The sequence below is a fragment of the Strix uralensis genome, chromosome 2 (genome assembly GCF_047716275.1).
Source record: "Strix uralensis isolate ZFMK-TIS-50842 chromosome 2, bStrUra1, whole genome shotgun sequence".
NCBI lineage: Eukaryota > Metazoa > Chordata > Aves > Strigiformes > Strigidae > Strix > Strix uralensis.
The window spans coordinates 117,792,881-117,810,791 of NC_133973.1; the positions used below are offsets into that span (position 1 = coordinate 117,792,881).

At 36.5% G+C, this 17,911-nt stretch overlaps 1 protein-coding gene across 13 annotated transcripts in view; it reads right to left on the reverse strand.

Moving 5' to 3' along the window:
* The window catches only part of SGCG (sarcoglycan gamma), a 149,786-nt gene that overhangs the window by 32,113 nt on the left and 99,762 nt on the right, over nucleotides 1-17,911 (reverse strand). For 12 of the 13 annotated variants that reach the window (XM_074860042.1, XM_074860035.1, XM_074860043.1 and 9 more), the window contains one exon: nucleotides 4,271-4,390. The exons of the other annotated variant lie outside the window; for it this stretch is intronic. In XM_074860042.1, the coding sequence (XP_074716143.1) occupies nucleotides 4,271-4,390 (120 nt within the window). The remainder of the gene's footprint in view (nucleotides 1-4,270; nucleotides 4,391-17,911) is intronic. 13 annotated transcript variants of the gene reach the window in all.

Sequence of the window (17,911 nt, forward strand, 5' to 3'; positions counted from 1 at the left end):
AGAGATGACTGTATATACACAGAAAGATGTTAGAAAGAGGAACCTGGCAAAACCGATTGGTGCTGGGGAGTGAACATCTACACAAAGAAAGATTTGTGAGACCTGAGTGAAATCATGGTTGCTGAAGCCTTGTTTGAAATAAAGCAGATCCTTGTTTTAGGGATCTGTTCCTATCTCTTGGTCCAGGATGGCACGTCTCTTGGTCTAAGCACCACTGTGGCTCAAAAACAAGACAGAGAGAGCAAAGAGACCAAATTCCCCAGAGAAGCCCAATTGTATTGTTAGTTCTCAGCCTGTGCAAACCAAGATCATTTGAGCCACCACTAAAACCCAGCAATTATATCATTTTAATTAAAAATAATCTTTCTGAATGCCTTTATAAAACAGCATTGTCATTGGAGCATTCCCTCCTCACTAGAGGAGACTGAAGCCCATGCTTAGCAGTGAACAGCTCTGGGAATTTCACCCTCCTTCTCTTTTTGAATGTGAACCATGAAGAGGATGAAATGAGACAGTACGTAGCCAGAGGCAGAGCCTCACTTTGCTGGCAGACATCAACAGTGCTTGCTCCCAGCTGTCCTCTTATGCTGGGTATCTAACATTTTGTATGGCATTACAGAGCACTGTGCTGGGAGGTGGGACTGCAGGATTGAAGTCTCCTGGGCCAAGCAGGGAATGAAGCCCAGGTTTCCCACTTTCTAAAATCGACACCCTGCTCTGAAAGTGAGGTGGGTGTCAGTCTCATTTCCCAAGTAACAAGTGATAGGATGAGAGGAAGTGGCCTCAAGTTGCGCCAGGGGAGGTTTAGATTGGATATTAGGAAGTACTTCTTCACCAAAAGGGTTATCAAGCACTGGAACAGGCTGCCCAGGGAAGTGGTTGAGTCACCATCCCTGGAGGTATTTAAGAGATGTGGCACTTAGGGACATGGTTTAATGGTGGAATTGGCAGTGTTAGGTCATCAAGCAAGGACTATCTGCCTCTTCAAAGTCTAACAGAATGTTTATTCATACCGTCAAACTGTCTCCTACTTAACTTACTTTCTGAGCAGAAGCATTTAAATCAAACACACATCTTCACATTGCACTTCAGTGTTGGCTATTCAAACTGAAAAAGTTTCCACAGAAGAGAGCACTAAAATCACCAATAACTAAACTAAAATCACCAATAATACTCAGCAAATACTTTAAGAGATCATGAAAGCCAAGCAAGCAGAAGAACAAGTAGTAAACTGGAGAAAGGGTGATATAGTATGCTTCTCCATAAAGATACTGATCCCTGCATGTCCTGCCAGCTTTTCTTCAAGAAGAGTGGAGGGTAAGCAACTGCATTCTATTAATTTCTTACCTACTCATCATCAAAAGATTACCCAATACAACAGTCATAAAATATAAATTATAATCTGTGCTTCTAAAAAAGTTTTTTTATGCAGCAGTTGAGATCATTTTATATCTGCTGAATGCTAATTATTTTTCTATTGTATAAAAGTTTATTTACTTGAGCCTATTTTCTCCCTTCTGTGGAAGCCTCCTAGTTGGCAAGTTTGCAGGGCTGGCAAAGGAGTGAAAAACAGGACTCATAGCCATGGACTCTAGCTATTTGTGCAGGAGGATTCTGTTTCCAGCCAGTGCCGTGACTTCACTCCTTCTGCCATGACAATATTGTTAGTTCTAAAGCAACTGGCTCTTTGCCAGCCAATACAACTGTTACAAGGTGGGTTTCACTGGCACAATGCTAACTGAATGTATAAAATCGTTCCAGAATAAAATGCTGATGTTCAATACCTCTGTAGCAGCATAATATATGTCTGCAAAAGATGCAGGTCACTACTGAAATAATATTAAAGAGCATATAATTGGAGTACATGCTCCTTCAGGTAGCATTAATTGTCATGAAGGGTTAAGCTGAGCTTCAATTTCATACACCTAAATTTAAGTGTCTATGATGTAGGTGTCACAGATGAGCTAGAGGCAGAATTTAGTTGCCTAATCATATGTACCTGCTGCCATCTAAAACACACTTGTACATCCTGCCTGGCCTCTGACTGCCACAATCAAAGGAAGCGTCTCCTATAGATAAGGCGATACCATGTGGCATCACACATACCCTAAGGTGTTTCAAACACTGCTGGATGCTTACATTTTAGCATCTGATCTCAGCCACTATATGTAAGGGAGATGAGCGAGCCATTGAGCTCATCCTAAGCAGACGACTGTGTTTGGTCAGCAGAAGAGCTCTCCCCATGCCAGGTCTAGGTGTCTCCTTCACGCTCTAGGTTGCATTGACTGTGTTGACTGGAAGTTCAATTCAGTTGTCTGACATGGGCATCTAGACCTGTCTGTGACCCTGTGGAGTATCTGAGACACTTTGCTGATCATGGCTTTCTCCAGGCGTTTGCTCTTCTTAGGAGAACAGAGTCTGCTGCCATTTTATTCTACTACATGGGCCAGAAAAAGTCTGACTGAAACAGGATGAGGTCAAACATACCAAATTGTTGGAAAATGACAGTTCCTGAGGTGTTGGGTTGGATTAGCTTATTCTTAGACTTTCTCATTTTAAATCACAGACATTTGCTCTCTGCTATATTATATTTTAGTTGAAAACCGTCAGATTTTCTTACAAATTGTTACTGAGCTTTTCATAATTCACATAAATAAGGAGAAGTAAAATCAAATAGTTTACTATATTGTACATAAAAAACTGCAAAATATTCTTTGCATATTTTAAGTCTGAGGTAGTCTGTTTCTTATGGTATGAGCTTTTCAAAATTTATTTCACATTGATCTTCTCTATCTAAAATGTTTAAAAAATTATCTCACTAGGCAAAGTATTACTAATTTATCCTTCATGCTAATAGTATCATTTAAATCACAATTTTAATAAATTAATTTGAAGAAAAGTAGGCATGAATCTCCTTTTACTTATATTAATTTTACACTGAAATAACCTCACTGACTTTAATGGATTTGCTTTTGAATTGTACTACAGTGTAAAAAAGAAACAGGCAATGTGTCTTTCTACAATATCTGCTAAAGTAAACAATTATCCTTGCAGTGTAAAGATTAATATTGGATGAGTCAGAATACATGTTTTAGCATAACAATTTCAACTCTTGTATGAATGATTTTTACTTACTTTGAGGAGAGATAGACCTTTTCCAAATCAGTTAACAATTATGCAGTTTTTCATATCTTTGTTAAACATGCTTTTCTATTAAAGTTTAGCATCCCTTGGGCAAACAATAATTATTTGATATGGTTTCCTGGTTAAACAAAGTTGCAATTTCAATTAGGTTAAAAAGTAAAAAACTTACGATAAGACCCTCAGGCGTAAACAAAATTTATTAACACATTTATTATAACTTAACTTTGGCTTTGAAACACTAATTGTATAGTTACTACCACATTTGTAGTTTTGCACAGTGAAATAATATGAATATAGGCATTAAAATTAAGACCTCAAGATTTCAGAGGACTATAATTAGCAAAAGTTAAACATGGTAGTTGCAATTGGGTTAAAAATATTAAAAATGTAATTGAAAACAAGTTACAGGATAATTTCAGTATTTGCTTTGATAGACTCTTCTGCTCAAAGAGAAATCACACCTTGATGTATTTGTTTTAATGCAAACTTACACCTGGAAAATGAAGGTTGACTTTATCAGGTCATATGAAAGGAAACAGCTTTTCATGTGGTAACTACAACATCTTACTTTGTAAATGAGTACTTCGGTGATTCGTAGAAATAGCCTAAGATAAAGTTGTCTTTTGACATATGACATTTTAAATATACTAGAAATACCATCCTGTGACATATGTGCTACACACAGAGCAGAAATACAGTGGCTTTCACTTTGAAAGATAAAACCATATAAAAATATCAGAGAGAGTCTAAAAAGTTTCCACAAATAAAACTCAATACAACTCAAACTGGAATATCTAGAATTTGTCAGCCTCAGTTAACAGTGTGCACTAGAAACATTAAATAATTCAGAAAAAAAATGCACCAGTACAGTTCCAATCACTAATGGCTTTAAAATAAAATACATACAGGCAGACATAAATATCTATTTATATATACATATTATTATTTTGCTGATAACAGTTCTTACTGATTATTTATTGACAAAGGTCAGGATATCTTCAGATTCCCATTTCCTAATGAGGTAAAACCAGAACTGGTGTTCACACGCAATTACATATTTAAAAATGCCATTTTTATTGTGCTTTTCTGTGGCTGTTATTTGGGCATTTCTTAAACTGTTACAAACCTGTGACTCGAAGTTTATCTGTGCCAATTACAACCTCATTTTCATCCACTGTGAAAAGTGGCTTGCCGTTCTTTGAGTTGATCTGAAATTGCTGACCATGGAACTCTACCATTTTAGGACCTGCAAAGCACAGTAGAATAATGGAATGATTGCATCAGCTTTCTGCATTTTTCTATACAACGTGCTAATAATTTGAATTGTGCTCTTAATAATTTAGTGACTCATTTAAGTACATTAAGGATCACGAAGCACCCAGATGTTCTAAGGATAGTGGCCCTGTAAGTACTGAAGTCTATTTACATGATCTAATTTGTGGTTCTAAACTGTGCCTGCAGTCATGCTTTCAAATTGGGTTTCCAGGGAATTTAGGAAATCCCTCACGAATTGATCAAGACAAACATTCATGTTCTTGGTGTTGAAACTGCTAAGATTCTTTGATCAGTATGAGTTTATAATTTATTTTTTTTTTTTAAACATAGAAACTAATTACCAAAGTCTTTGCAGCATCATCCCTTTTGATTAGGGAGGCTCAAATACTTTAGAATTACAAACGTCCCATGGAAGAGCAGGACCCTCAGCTCTTCATAACAAATGCCAGTTTAGCTTCACATATCTAACAAATGTTACTGATCATGTCCTTAGAAGAGTTTCAAAAAGCTATGAGAGTATTTGCAATTGAATCTGGTACACCAAAAATTAAAATAATTGTGTGCAAGAGAGTCTTTATATATTGCCAGTTCCTAAATTTGGTAAAACATCCTGTTCTACAGTATTGACTTGGTAAGCAGATATAAATCAAACTCTTAATATTACCCTTTCTAACAACCTGATCAATTAAAAATTCACATTACATAAGTTTGAATGTCTATCTGACAGAGTCATCATCTAAATCTATGTTCAGAATTAAAATTACAGAGAATGGTCAAAGCAGTTAAGACTCCTTTTCAGCAATTTTTAATAAAGGTAATTCACAGACTATTCATTGGACTGAAAGGTACTGAGCTGCTTCCTTCCCAGGAAGAACCTGTATTACCATGCTGACTTCCATAAATGTTAAATATATTCCAGGCAGTAATTCTCAAAAGAAATAGGATTTTTTTTTTTCTGTTAGATCTTATGTTAAAATGGCATTAGATGACAGATGATTGATACTGCTAAGAAATACATTCAGGTGTTTCCTAAAATCTGCACTGTAGCTGATGCTAGAGATGCATACTGTAAGGTTTTATACAAATTACTTATTGATTCACTCATCAGATGCAAAGTATTGCTTTTAATTGCCCACCAAGCATGGAAAGGGTTATAGAAGTCATAATGTCCTCAACTAGGGCAACACTTCTAAGGCATAAAACCCAATACTGATTCTACTTGAAAATGGTCAGGATAGAGGGCTGAACTCTGCAGTACATTACACTCTGTTGGACATGTGCACCCAGGCACAGCCTTACAGATCTCAGTTTGGTTCTTCTCTAAAGCTCCTCCAAAGCACATGACTACTTCTGAGAAGAGTATTGCAAAAAGTGAACTCAGAAAATATCTTCATTCAGTGAAAACGTATTAAACAGTCTGGGGTATTTTTACAGCAAAAGAAGCAGTTCTGGGTAAGTGAGACAAGGATGGATGCAAATAAATGCTTTCCTAGAAGATATTGGTTAAGGTGTTTTATCGTTTCTGTTTCTGCCCAGCAGCAGTAATGAAACTGCCCATTTATATAGTGTAGGTAATCCTTGTTTATTCAAACAAATCGAAGGCCTCAGTATACTGGCTGTTATCAACATTACTGGTGCTGTAGGGGCCAGTTCCTCATCCTTCCCATTCATTCATCCAACACCGTAATTACAGAGCTCAGTATGAGTGTGGAAAACAAATCAAAGCCTCTGCTGTCTGACATGATATAGGTTGGGTAATTCAGGCACACTGAGGGTACCATGTTTTTGCTGGAAGGGATTTAGGAGTGATTCTTGGTCTCTTTTGTTGAAGATATTTTACACTGTATAGAAAAGGAAGGGACTATTTGGAGCCTTTATTTCCTCCACAGGAAGGGAACCCAAATCTTCAGCTTCTAGGGTCAACACACTGGGTAGGACTGCTGGAGAAAAGTTGTACTACCACCTTTTCTTCTCCTAATCCTGCTTATTGTTGGACCTCACTCCAGAAAGCATGCAATTAAAATATCTGCTAGATTAGACCCAGTAGATGAGATAGAAATGGGAATGCTTACTCTGTAGGCTCTGACAAGGTTAAGTTTTTTTTTTTTTTCAGTGCTGTCAATATTTTAGTAGGTCTGGCATGCTGGAAGCAAATATTTTTATACAGCTATAGAATATTTATTGATTAAAAGAATTATTAACTCAGTGAAGATCCTGAAGACTTACACACGATCACAGAAAAAGACTTTAATGTGACAAAGATACTGTATGTTTAGAGGTAATGCTATCTACTGAATTCCTTGGTACAAAGGTAGTTATCTTTGAAAACAAATTGCTGGGCCTCAACAGTGGCACTTCTGCTCTTTCCTCCTCAGCATCTTGGTAGGCACAAAAGTTTTCACTGATTACAAAGCATTGGAAAAAAAAAAGGATTTGAAAGAACTGGACATGATTTGCGCCAGATCTAACTTGATCTCTTCTAGGAGTACATTTATTTTCTTGATTTGCTAATTTGCTGAATCTATTTCACAAGCAATCTTGTAAAAGAAAGATTTTTCACATTTCTCATAGTAAGAACAGGAAAGACCTATGTCAAACAGCATGAATTGCTTAATATAATTTGTATGTCTGTATATTGCCCGAAAATTGACAGCTTTTTATTAATTGGGTGGTTATGAAATGTAGATTAATTCACAGAGACATGTGACATGACAAAAGCAAATAGTTATAAGATATAGGAGCTGCTTTAACTGTTTGAATTTAGGATGAATATATACACACTAAATAGCATTTACATACCTTGGACCAAATTCTGTTTTCTCTCACCTAACCAAAGTAAACAGGCATAGATAATAAATGCACGTGGTGCAGACTGACTTCCTCATCTGTCCTAACGCAATTTTCAGGCATGGTGTTCCTACTGATACAACTGGAAATGCAATATATACCAGTTTAATCATATTGGTTTATGTATGCACTGACCCCACTCCAACAGTGACTGGAACAAGGCTGGGATTCAGCCTTTCCACTCCCAGCTAATTGATTTTAACATCAGACCACATAAGCACATTCCTGGGCTCTCCTCTTTTATTCCACTCAATTAATATCTGATTATTCCAGGCAAGACAGAACACCTTTAACATGAGAAATTGAGGGAGTCCTACCCTAAAATAATGAGATAGGGGAAAACCAGAGAAAAATCTCCTTAGATAGACAAGGAACAAGAGGCATAACGGGATTTGTAGAAAAGTGCTCATTCTGGCTGAGCAGTACGCTTTAGTAAGCTAATGAACACATCTATACCAATAAATTAGAGAAAGCCAAGGCAGAGGAGACAAGCACTGCCAATTTCTGCTAATCTGGTAGCACGCTCCTTGCGCACTGTCTCGACCTGTGCCACACAACAACCTCCCAGACAATGCCCCTGACCAGGGGCTGTTTCTCACAGACTGGATGGATGAAGGGCTCCACTTCTGGAGGGAAGTGGGTTTAGCTGAGAGCTGTGCCATGCCATCTGCCCCGGGGCACATTGTGGGTCCTGGCCTGGTTTGGTTGCTAATGTAGACATAGTCTATCCCTACATGCTAAACACTTTCCTACTTGCGGTCATGCTGTGAATGACTTGTTAAGGTGTTTAGGGATTTTTACTGCTTAAGAAAAGTTTGGTGCCTATTGCTCTTTTTTTTCTGAGCAAGAGTTAGGAGAATTTAAACATTGAATTTAAGCATGTGGAGGGCAGTCAGGCAGGATCTCAAAAATGGGTGCATTGCGAACTATGCCCATTATATTTTAATGGCTTAAATAAGAAAAAACTCTGCAAGCACTGAGAGCACTCACTGCATATTATATAATTCCCAAGGGAGTCTTAACTGGTGGCTTCCTGAAACTACAACTCATAGCCTTGCCCATGCTGGGTTTGCATCCAGATTTCTCCTTTTTGATTCTGGTCCTTGCACACTTGAATAAATCTTTAGGTTCATAGTTTTCTCAACACAAATGTCCCAGTAAAGTGGGACAAGGAATGCTGTATAGATAATCCTCATTATCAAAGAATGGTATGGATAATAACTGATGTATTTTAAATCTCCAGAGGGAAGACTAGGGTAAACCAAATTCAAGCATATGTTTTATTGATGCTAGAGATGAGACATCACAGTATATGTGGAACAAATTTCAAAAAGCAGTTAATAGGCTTTTAAAGAAATGGGAATAAATTTGTGTAACCAAAAGTAGCCATTACCTTCTCTTAGTTGTATTTCATAATACACTAGCTATATTGCAGTAACACTATTGTATTGTGACCCCAGTAAGATTAATTTTCAACTCATAAGCAGCAGCCAAGTTCAACATCTGAAGCTTTAATCTCCTAATTCCTAAATGCATTTTGTTTACAACCCTAGTATATTACCTACATATAAGTCAACAAATACTATATAATCATAGTTGTTGAGAAAATCCTACAATTAAAAATGTAACATGACTGAATGCAGGTTATAGAGAACATTTGAACTGTTTTCGCATTGCTGCCAGAGGTGTCACAGGAATTCCCAGGTCGATGAGCTATTCTTACTAATCAGGCTGACCAATAATTGCCCACTGTTTCTTTACACTTTCTCCTTCAACACATGCAGTTCTGATATAGACCTCATATGTGATCATCACATCTCCTGACAATGAGGATGACACTTTAAATGATGAAAAATTATTCCAAAAACAATTGACTTATTGCCTGCAAAGGAGCACATTGCTAAATAGTCTTCCTTTCTGTTTCTCCTCCTCAGTCTTGATTCCCCTAGGGGTTTTCCAGGGAAGGAAGGTCTCCTGTTTAGTGAGTCTATTTCAGGCGAAAAGCATTTAAATAAATTCCCTTCTACTGCTACCCAGCCTTTGAATTCCAGGCCAATACAAATGTAGAAGAACAAGACAGCAAAGAATCTTCTATCAAAAATAGGGCCTGCTGTAAAATACATATCCACAAATGCTTAATGTCAATGAAACTGGTGATGTAACATGTAGGCAGACTCTTCAAATCCAGTTAATTCTGCCAAGGACTAAGGACTTCTAGTGTGTCTTTAGATCTTTCAGAAGAAAAGGCTATCCAATGCTAAAGTTATTTGATTTCAGATCTTTTCTTTCCTTACTCCCTTCTGCTATTCATCATTTCTGATAACCTATGGCTGTCACCTACTCTATATGTTTCACTATTCTCCTACCACCTAGAATCACTGAAGTGTTGAATATAAGCCAAAATCCTGAGTGCTTTGGGGTATTGCTATGCAATTTCATTTTTTAGTTAATTTTTATTAGATCAAAGCACCTTACTTAAAATAAGATCTCATTAAAAGTGTATTAAAAATGTAATACTCCTACAGATCCAGTTCTAGTTCTATGAGTAATATGATACCAATAAATGTAAAGCCATTACTTTCAGAAGCATAAAATTAGTCAGATTTTCATACGGAATGGTATGGAACTACTCACTGGTCTTTTATTAGAACAAACGCATTATTACAGAGAATATGCAGCCCCTTGCACATATACATTTTATGTCCATATTATACATCTCTCATCACCTTGAAAACATCTCTAATACGTTAATAGAACACTTGCTGCTCCTGTTTCCTCTTTTTCTGTTTTCCTTTTATGCAATGGATGCAACAATTATGCCCTCTCAGATTGAAGTAAGTATGCCTTGCTGTCATCAGTTCTTATACTTTGTTGTTCTCTATGGCTGAATGTAAGTCTAAAGATCTTTAAAATTTAAAAAATTGGTTCTGAATGGTCATGCAGACACTGGCAACCCAACCTAGTGTTAGGTATTTAGGTGGTACTACTTTCCCCTCTCAGAGTGATTTAGCTAACTAAATGTCTTCATTCATCTAGGCATTATCCTTTTAAAATATTTAAATATTAAAAAAAAACCCCATGAAATATTTCACTCTAAAATGGATTATTGCATGTAGAAACCATGGCAGGAATAGGAGATCATGTTTCCCACACAGTGACTTGACAAAAAGGCTATGGTGTCACTTTTAGGCTTAATGAATCCAGAATTTGCTGCATCATGAATAATTTCAACAGAAAAAAGGTGAAACACACAGTCCTCAGACAGGTGAGGTGAAAAGGCAAGTACTACAGGAGATGAGGCATGATAATTTGAAACCCTGTATGCAGAGAGACAGCAAATCAGAGTCTCTCTGTGAGTGAATACTTTAACCACACTGTCTTCTGTCTAGTGGATAATTCTTCTTCCTCCAGTATTTTTTATTTAAAAAAGAAAGCCAAGAGTGTATTTTCATAAGGTCAACTCTAGCACTACGTTTCAAGAGTATTCTATGCATGCCTACTGGATCTGGGCAGAGGACAATGTGAGAGGACCAATTAAACAGGTGGGGTATGACTCAGTTGCCAACATAGCTGTCTAGTGCCATATATGTACTTTGGTATTCTCTGCCTGGCCTCTATCTCATTTTAGATGCCCTAGAGTATATAGGACTTCTACACTAGACTAGAAAGTCTGACATGGGGTCTGTAAGCAATGTGAGCCCTTCCAGAGCATCAGCTGAAGACTGGGCAAGCTGGAATCACAGAAGAATGCAAATCAGAGGTCACCTAGTCCTACCTCCTACTCACAGCAGGGTCAGCTTGGTTGGAAGTTAGAGGAAGGTGCTCAGGGTCTTGTGCAGGTGGAATTTAAATACCTCTGAGGAAGGGGATTCAACAGCCTTCCTGGGCAACCCATTCTAACAGTGATACTTCCTTCCCTACTCTTCTATCCAGTTGCATTTCCCTCACTGCAACCTATGACTGTTGCCTCTTGTCCTTTTGCCATGCATCTCTGAGAAGAGTCCGGCTTCATCTTGTCTCTAGCCCTTCTGGTAGCAGACAGAAGTTAGAAACCTCCTTTAAGCATTCTTTTCTGCAGGTTAAACAAACACAACTTCTTCAGCCTCTTATACTTCATGTGCTTCCACTCCCTGATCATCTCAACGGTTCCCTGTGTGAGTCTCCTCAGTTTGCTCATAGCTCTGTCATACTGGAGAGGACTTAACACAGTATTCCAGATGAAGTCTCCCAGGAATGGAATGATGTAACCCAGTATGCTACTAGACCTCATTGTCACAAGGGTACGCTGCAGATACACGTTCAAGTAGTCCACCAGCATGGGTGGTGTCCTCTGCAAACCTGCTGCAAAAAGATAGGGATCTAGCTCCTTTTTTGGCCACTAACTGTCATCTGGAGTCTTGTTAGTTTTAAGAAGAAAGTACTGTTACACTTGAAATGACTAGGATTTAAAATGTACTTAGTTATCCAAACTCTATAATAGATTATGGTCACAATAAATTTCAGCTGTTTTAAGCTAACCTTTACAAATTCATCTAACATTAACCAATGCCAATAATTCAATCTTCTTATTACTTTAAAGGAAGGAAGTACAGGAACTGTCCTCACCTTTAGCAATAACTATTAGATTCAAATTATCGTCCAATGACTTGTGTTAATGATTACTATACCATATGAACCAAAATATGTTTGGGATTGCAAATTTACTGAAGACTGTGAAAGTCAAGAAGGTTATAAAATTCCTTTTTTTTCACTTAATTTGAATTCCTTCCTCCCACTGAAATAAAGAGAGAATGGGGATACTCAGATCAGTAACTACTCTCTGATGAGAGACAGGTATCCACTATCTGGTTCTTTTTCCAAATAAAAAAATAATTTCAGAAACATTAGCCTTTTTTTCAGAGCTAAGATCTGTGGACTTACATGCATATTGCTTTTCTCTTCTAGACACAGTTAGAAGTGACAGCATAGGAGTAAAATCCCCTTGATCAGGTTAAATTTCCCCTTAACTGTGATGCTGGCATATTTAAGCAAGTTGCCAATATACTTAACTGCCTGATTAACTTCTAGAGGATGTTTAAAGTCTGTCTTAAGTTAGCATTGCTGACCATGAACATTAACACATATTTCTTCATAAAGGTTAGCATATTTGGTGACAGGGTGTGTAAATCTTGCTATGGTAAGCACTTTACTATATATGGTACATAGATACCAATGGTATTTTTTTGCAGTAAAGGATACTTTTGAGTCTAAATACTAAATTGTAGCTATAATGACTAAATACTTTTTCCATAAATAAGTTTTCATGACGATATGCTTAGCTAGCTTTAATTTAAGTGTATATTGATTGCTACTTACTTTTTTCTGCTATTTGTTTTAATTCTTTTCAACATTATAGCCATTTAAATACACAATTGTCTCACAAAAGACTAATAGCCTATGCATTTAATATAGAACAGAAACACATCTGCCATGGATTAAAACAGGAAATTAGAAAAGAGGATCAGTTAAAAAGTCTGTAGGATATTTTAGCAGCCACCTGTCATTCTCTAAATTTTGCCTGATCTGAGTCAACTAAATTTTACTTTTAAATAAAACTAGCATGTATGTCTTGATATGATCAGATTCATTGGTAGCTAAAATTTTTATACTTCTGAAAGTAAAAATCCCTACTTTAATCCCCTTGGAACAAATATTATAAGTTCTTGATCACAGGAAGCCTTAATCACCTCAAAAATACTTCAATGAACTTTCCAATTTATCTTTCTATTAATTACTCCTATGTTGTATTTTTCCTTATAACCCAGCTGGACAGCAATTAAAGTTGTGCAAATAATCATCTTCCCACAGTACAAAGATCTTCAAGAAATATGTTCTGGCTTTTATCTTAAAGATAAGAAAGAACTTATTTGGACAAAAATAGAGTTTTTAATGAAAGCCTTCTGGGAAAAATAAAGAAGGAAAAGCTAAATGATTTTGCAATGTCATTAATTAAGTCAAGTTTATGAAACTGGCTTCAGGGTTTTCCCTGTAAAAACACCATCAAACTCTTCTTACATACATCATGCTTCATTAACACTGTTTTCTGCCTATTGTGTCTCTGATGAAAAAATACCATCACTTGAAAATGAAATATCAAAATGCTGATAAGAAGACCAGAAGTGATTTGACATTGGAAAGTAGTAGTTTATAGAAGGCAATTAATGCTAATGAAGCAATACATTAGGTAGTGACAGCTGTTTCCTTAGAATGTTGTTCCTGTTTGAAAAAAGAGGGGTGAGATAGCACAAATGCTCTCATTGTAACAGCTGTTCCGATTAATGTGATGGACAGGAAAATATTTGGCTTTCCCTTAGGAAAAGTATTTTGACTGCAGTTGTGTTTTCAGACTGCATAAACCATTCTGACTTTTATCATATTCCCATGTTATCTGAGTGGTGCTGATTTCATGTTTCAAAATGCAGAACAGCTTCATAACACAGCTATCTAAATAAATTCCCTCTAGCTTTAAATACTTTAACCTGAACCCCTGACCTGAAGCTACTGAGGTTACTGTTCCTTGCTGTAAATGACTGAACTAGGAGGAGGACCAGCAGTCCACTGTACTGGAGTCTGTTCTCATAGACCTTGCATGACTTTGAAAGCCTCTTTCCTTTGTGGTGTTTTTTTTTTTTTTTTTTCCTCCTGAAAGACATATTACAAGCAGAACTTAGGGTCTTCTGTAGGTTGAAGACTCCTTACATGATCCTTGAAAAATAGACATTTTAAAAAACTGGCCCTACTTTTCAGTAAAGACAGATGGAAATATGATGCTTTTCATCCACTTTCTTAATATTCTGCACTGGAACACCACTGCAAAATCTGACTGTATTATATTCATCTGCTGGTAGGCTGTATATGTAAGCATATGTTTACTTAGGTGAAGCATCATTTACTGTTTGATACCAATGTTGTTATTAAGTATCTGATAATTGACTATATAGTCTATATGTTTCATTTATATATATGTTATCATTCATTATTGAAAAAGTTTGATAATTTTTTACACTGAGTTGCTTTATTATGGTTCAGTATAAATCAAAGGTGCTATATTTCTTTTTTGTTCTAGAATTGAATAAGGCTTTGAAGTGAGAATAGGAATCTTGGAGATAACGGTTAGCAGCTTTCTTCAACTTTCTTTGGTTATCAAAGAAAGTTCTAGATATTTCAGTTTTGAAGGCTGATGAGCAAGCTGTAATAATGACATTTGAATGATTTTAAAGACAGGAGCTATTCTAATGAAAATAGTTACCACCTGTTCTGTAGACATCCTTGCTTTACCTATAAGCATCTCTCTCCACAGCTTTCTTAATTCCCTCTGACTCCCAACCCTGTACCTTCTCACATCTGTGCCTTACTTATATTCCTTCCTTGCTGTTTGTTGGCCAACATACTTTTTTTAAGTCCCATTTCTCCCAGAAATATTCCCAAAACAATCACATTCCCACAATCCCTTAACTAAACGTCCCATTTCCTTTTTTTGCTTGATATTTTTTTTAATTTACTTGGTTTTAATGAGTTTCTTTGGTCATATATGAGTTTTAAATGATTTTTAAAAGTATCTCAAACAAAATGTGTATCTTTGTCATCCAGAGGGATACTGAAGTCAAAAAAGAGTAAAGCACAGATATGATCCCAATTATTTGGAAAGTATTCTTTTCCTAGCAAGCAGTTAAATGTATTCACATTCAGTGAGACTTCTGAAAGCAGTGTAATTATGGAACACAGTCCAAAACACAACAAAATCTACATAATTTCTGTTTTAAAGAGCTACAATGTCCAGATAACTCCTGCAAGAGCTATGTCATGCAGGTAAACTAAAGAGCATGTAGAAACTTTAAAACAAGAGTGCTCATGGTGGAAGTTGCTTGAATTTGATGTCATTTTAGTATATCTGCGATTCATGAGGGAAACCTTTTCCATTCTTGCATATGTGCCTGTTATCCTCACATTTCTATGAAATTCCTCAAGTAAAGATCTGTTTCACATCCCTCTTCTGAGTTATTTCTATTGAAGACAGCATTTAAATCACTCTTAGTAACTTACTAAAATATATTAACAGATCATTTGAATCACAACCTTCTATGAGTTAAAAGATATTTTTGTTATGATGAGTGATACTACATCATATTGTCATCTTTGGAAGGTTCCCAAACTTATCTATACAGCTCCTTCACAATGGCACCTACTCATATTTGTAAGGTGAAAGGAGTATTAAGACATAGTTCCAGCATGCTGGCAACTGTGGAATGAATTAATTCTTTAGCAAAGGCTTGTGCGTATGAAGTAAATCAGGCACACACTTATTTTTCACACTTCTTATAAGGGAGCATCATCTTACATGCATGCATTTTATGACTGGCTAAGGACAATGGCTAAAAGTATCAAGCTATGTATAGATGGTCATTTACTTTAATAGACTGTCACTTACCCCAGTCACTGTGGTTTGACCATATTTGACCACTGCTGTTTGAGATGCACATCTTCCAGTCTACACTCTGCTCCTTCCTACTGGTTTCCTCATATATTGCCTACGTCAAATAGAACCTCTCCACACAGCCAGACAACTTTTTGTCTGGACAACGGTAAATATTTGGCTTTTCCTTAGGAAAAGGTTAAAGAGGCTTGAGATCATAAGGTACAAAAAACACTGAACTGCACACTACTGGGAATAGAGCCAGATAAGCCAGGTGATGAAAAGTAGAGAAACAGAATTAAACTACCAGTTAGAAGGGAAAATACTAAACGTGGATGATACTTGTTACAAATGAGTCACTACTGATGAGGCAGGTCCCATCCAGCAGAACTCACCCCTGTAACCACAGTCCATATTCTACGACATGGGCTTCTATTGATCCTTCTCTGTCTATCGCATCTTCAGTTTACAAGTTTTCTTCAATCAAGGTGTCTCTAGCCCTACAGAGCAGATATTTTTAACTTTCTATTTATTTAAGGCAGCACATTCCATGTAATTTTCTGGGCTACTCTTTTTAACGCTCTCAGAAAAAGACTAAGTGGTGACTGGGAAGGGGAAAAAAAAGAAAAGTTGGTCTGAGATTTGTTGTTATTTTTGCCAGGCTTTGCTTTCCTAAGGTAAGGCTGGCACAACAACTAAAATAGCTTTCCTTTCAGTAAAATATATCCTTTACATTGCTTCCAGCACTGAAAGTCTCTTTGTTAACAGGAAAGATACACTATGGGTGAATATCTTGGACTGCTCATTTATGGACCTCAGCTACATTATAGGTGCCAAAGTCCAAGTGAGCAATTAATCTATATCACTTTTCAGAGCTGACATTTTTTCCCCAGGAAAGTTTCTTAATTGTTCATGCAGAAACATTGTCTGAGAAGCAATGCACCTTCCACCTGCCAAAGTTATGTCACGTTTCCAGCTTCAAATACGGAGTTGCCTTATTTCCACAGGGACACAGTCCCTTAAGTCCATCATGCGTATATTAAAATATGATGACAGAATTGAGTTCAACAGAAATCAGAGCAGCTTTTTTTCACTTTCATGTAAAAGCACCTATTAATGATGGGGTCATTTATCTGACAAGTGCCTAAACTCAATACAGGACCAAATATTCATGAACATCTTTATAGCACACCTCTCCTATTAGCAATTCTAGGTCACGTCTAACAATTCATCAGGCCTTTGGGCTACTGTCTGACATGATTTTACCTGTATGTTTCTCAGAATTAGTGTGGTGGTCAATGATCTGCTCTGTGGTCTGCTCTTCCCAAAGGACCTCCTGACAACTTCTCATCAGGCAGGATGGGCACATGACCACAGTGCAGACACACATCTGGTCCCATGATGGGCATCCACAAACAACAGAGAGCAGACAGAATCAACACCATATGTGCCATGTCACAGAAATTTTGACCATATGATATGTTAATTTTTGGTCATGTGGTGACTGTATAGTTAACTACTGCAAACTTACAATAACTTTACTTATAATATGAAACTATAAATTTCATAACCTTAATCACTATCAAAGTGAGATATGAATGCTACTATCATGTTTAGATAAATATTTAGGGGTATTTTCTTAAGAGGAATAATTCAGATCTTTATTAATATCTTGAATTAAAAAAAAGAGATTTGAAAACATTTAAAAGCCAAATTGTGATTAACTGTATAATTACAATTTTTTAAGGGAATAGTAGGCTCCTTTCTAAGTTTAAAATTATATTTTTTATTGAAGTTTATTTGAAAACAGTGAAGCTTGCAAAACATTCAATGAATTGATAAAATAATTCTTCAAACAGGAATTATCACAGAAGTTGCACAGTCTCATCAGCATGGAAAAGTTGATCATCAGTGCTCATCCGGGTCCCAATCTAGTGAACTACGTAAGCATATCAGGTTAGTCTTACAGTTAAATAAGTAGGAATTTATGCTTTGCTGCATGAGGATCTTAGAAGAAACAAGTTAAATTGTTACATTTTTCTCCAAAGTCAAATAAAGTTTGAAAAATATTAACAAAACTAAGAAAAATTCTGTTGTATCTGACACATACTGTTGCCATTCTTTCTTTAAAAATATGATTTAAAGAGTAAGGTCTGCTTATTCTTGCTGCCAAGATCTATCACCTACATCTGT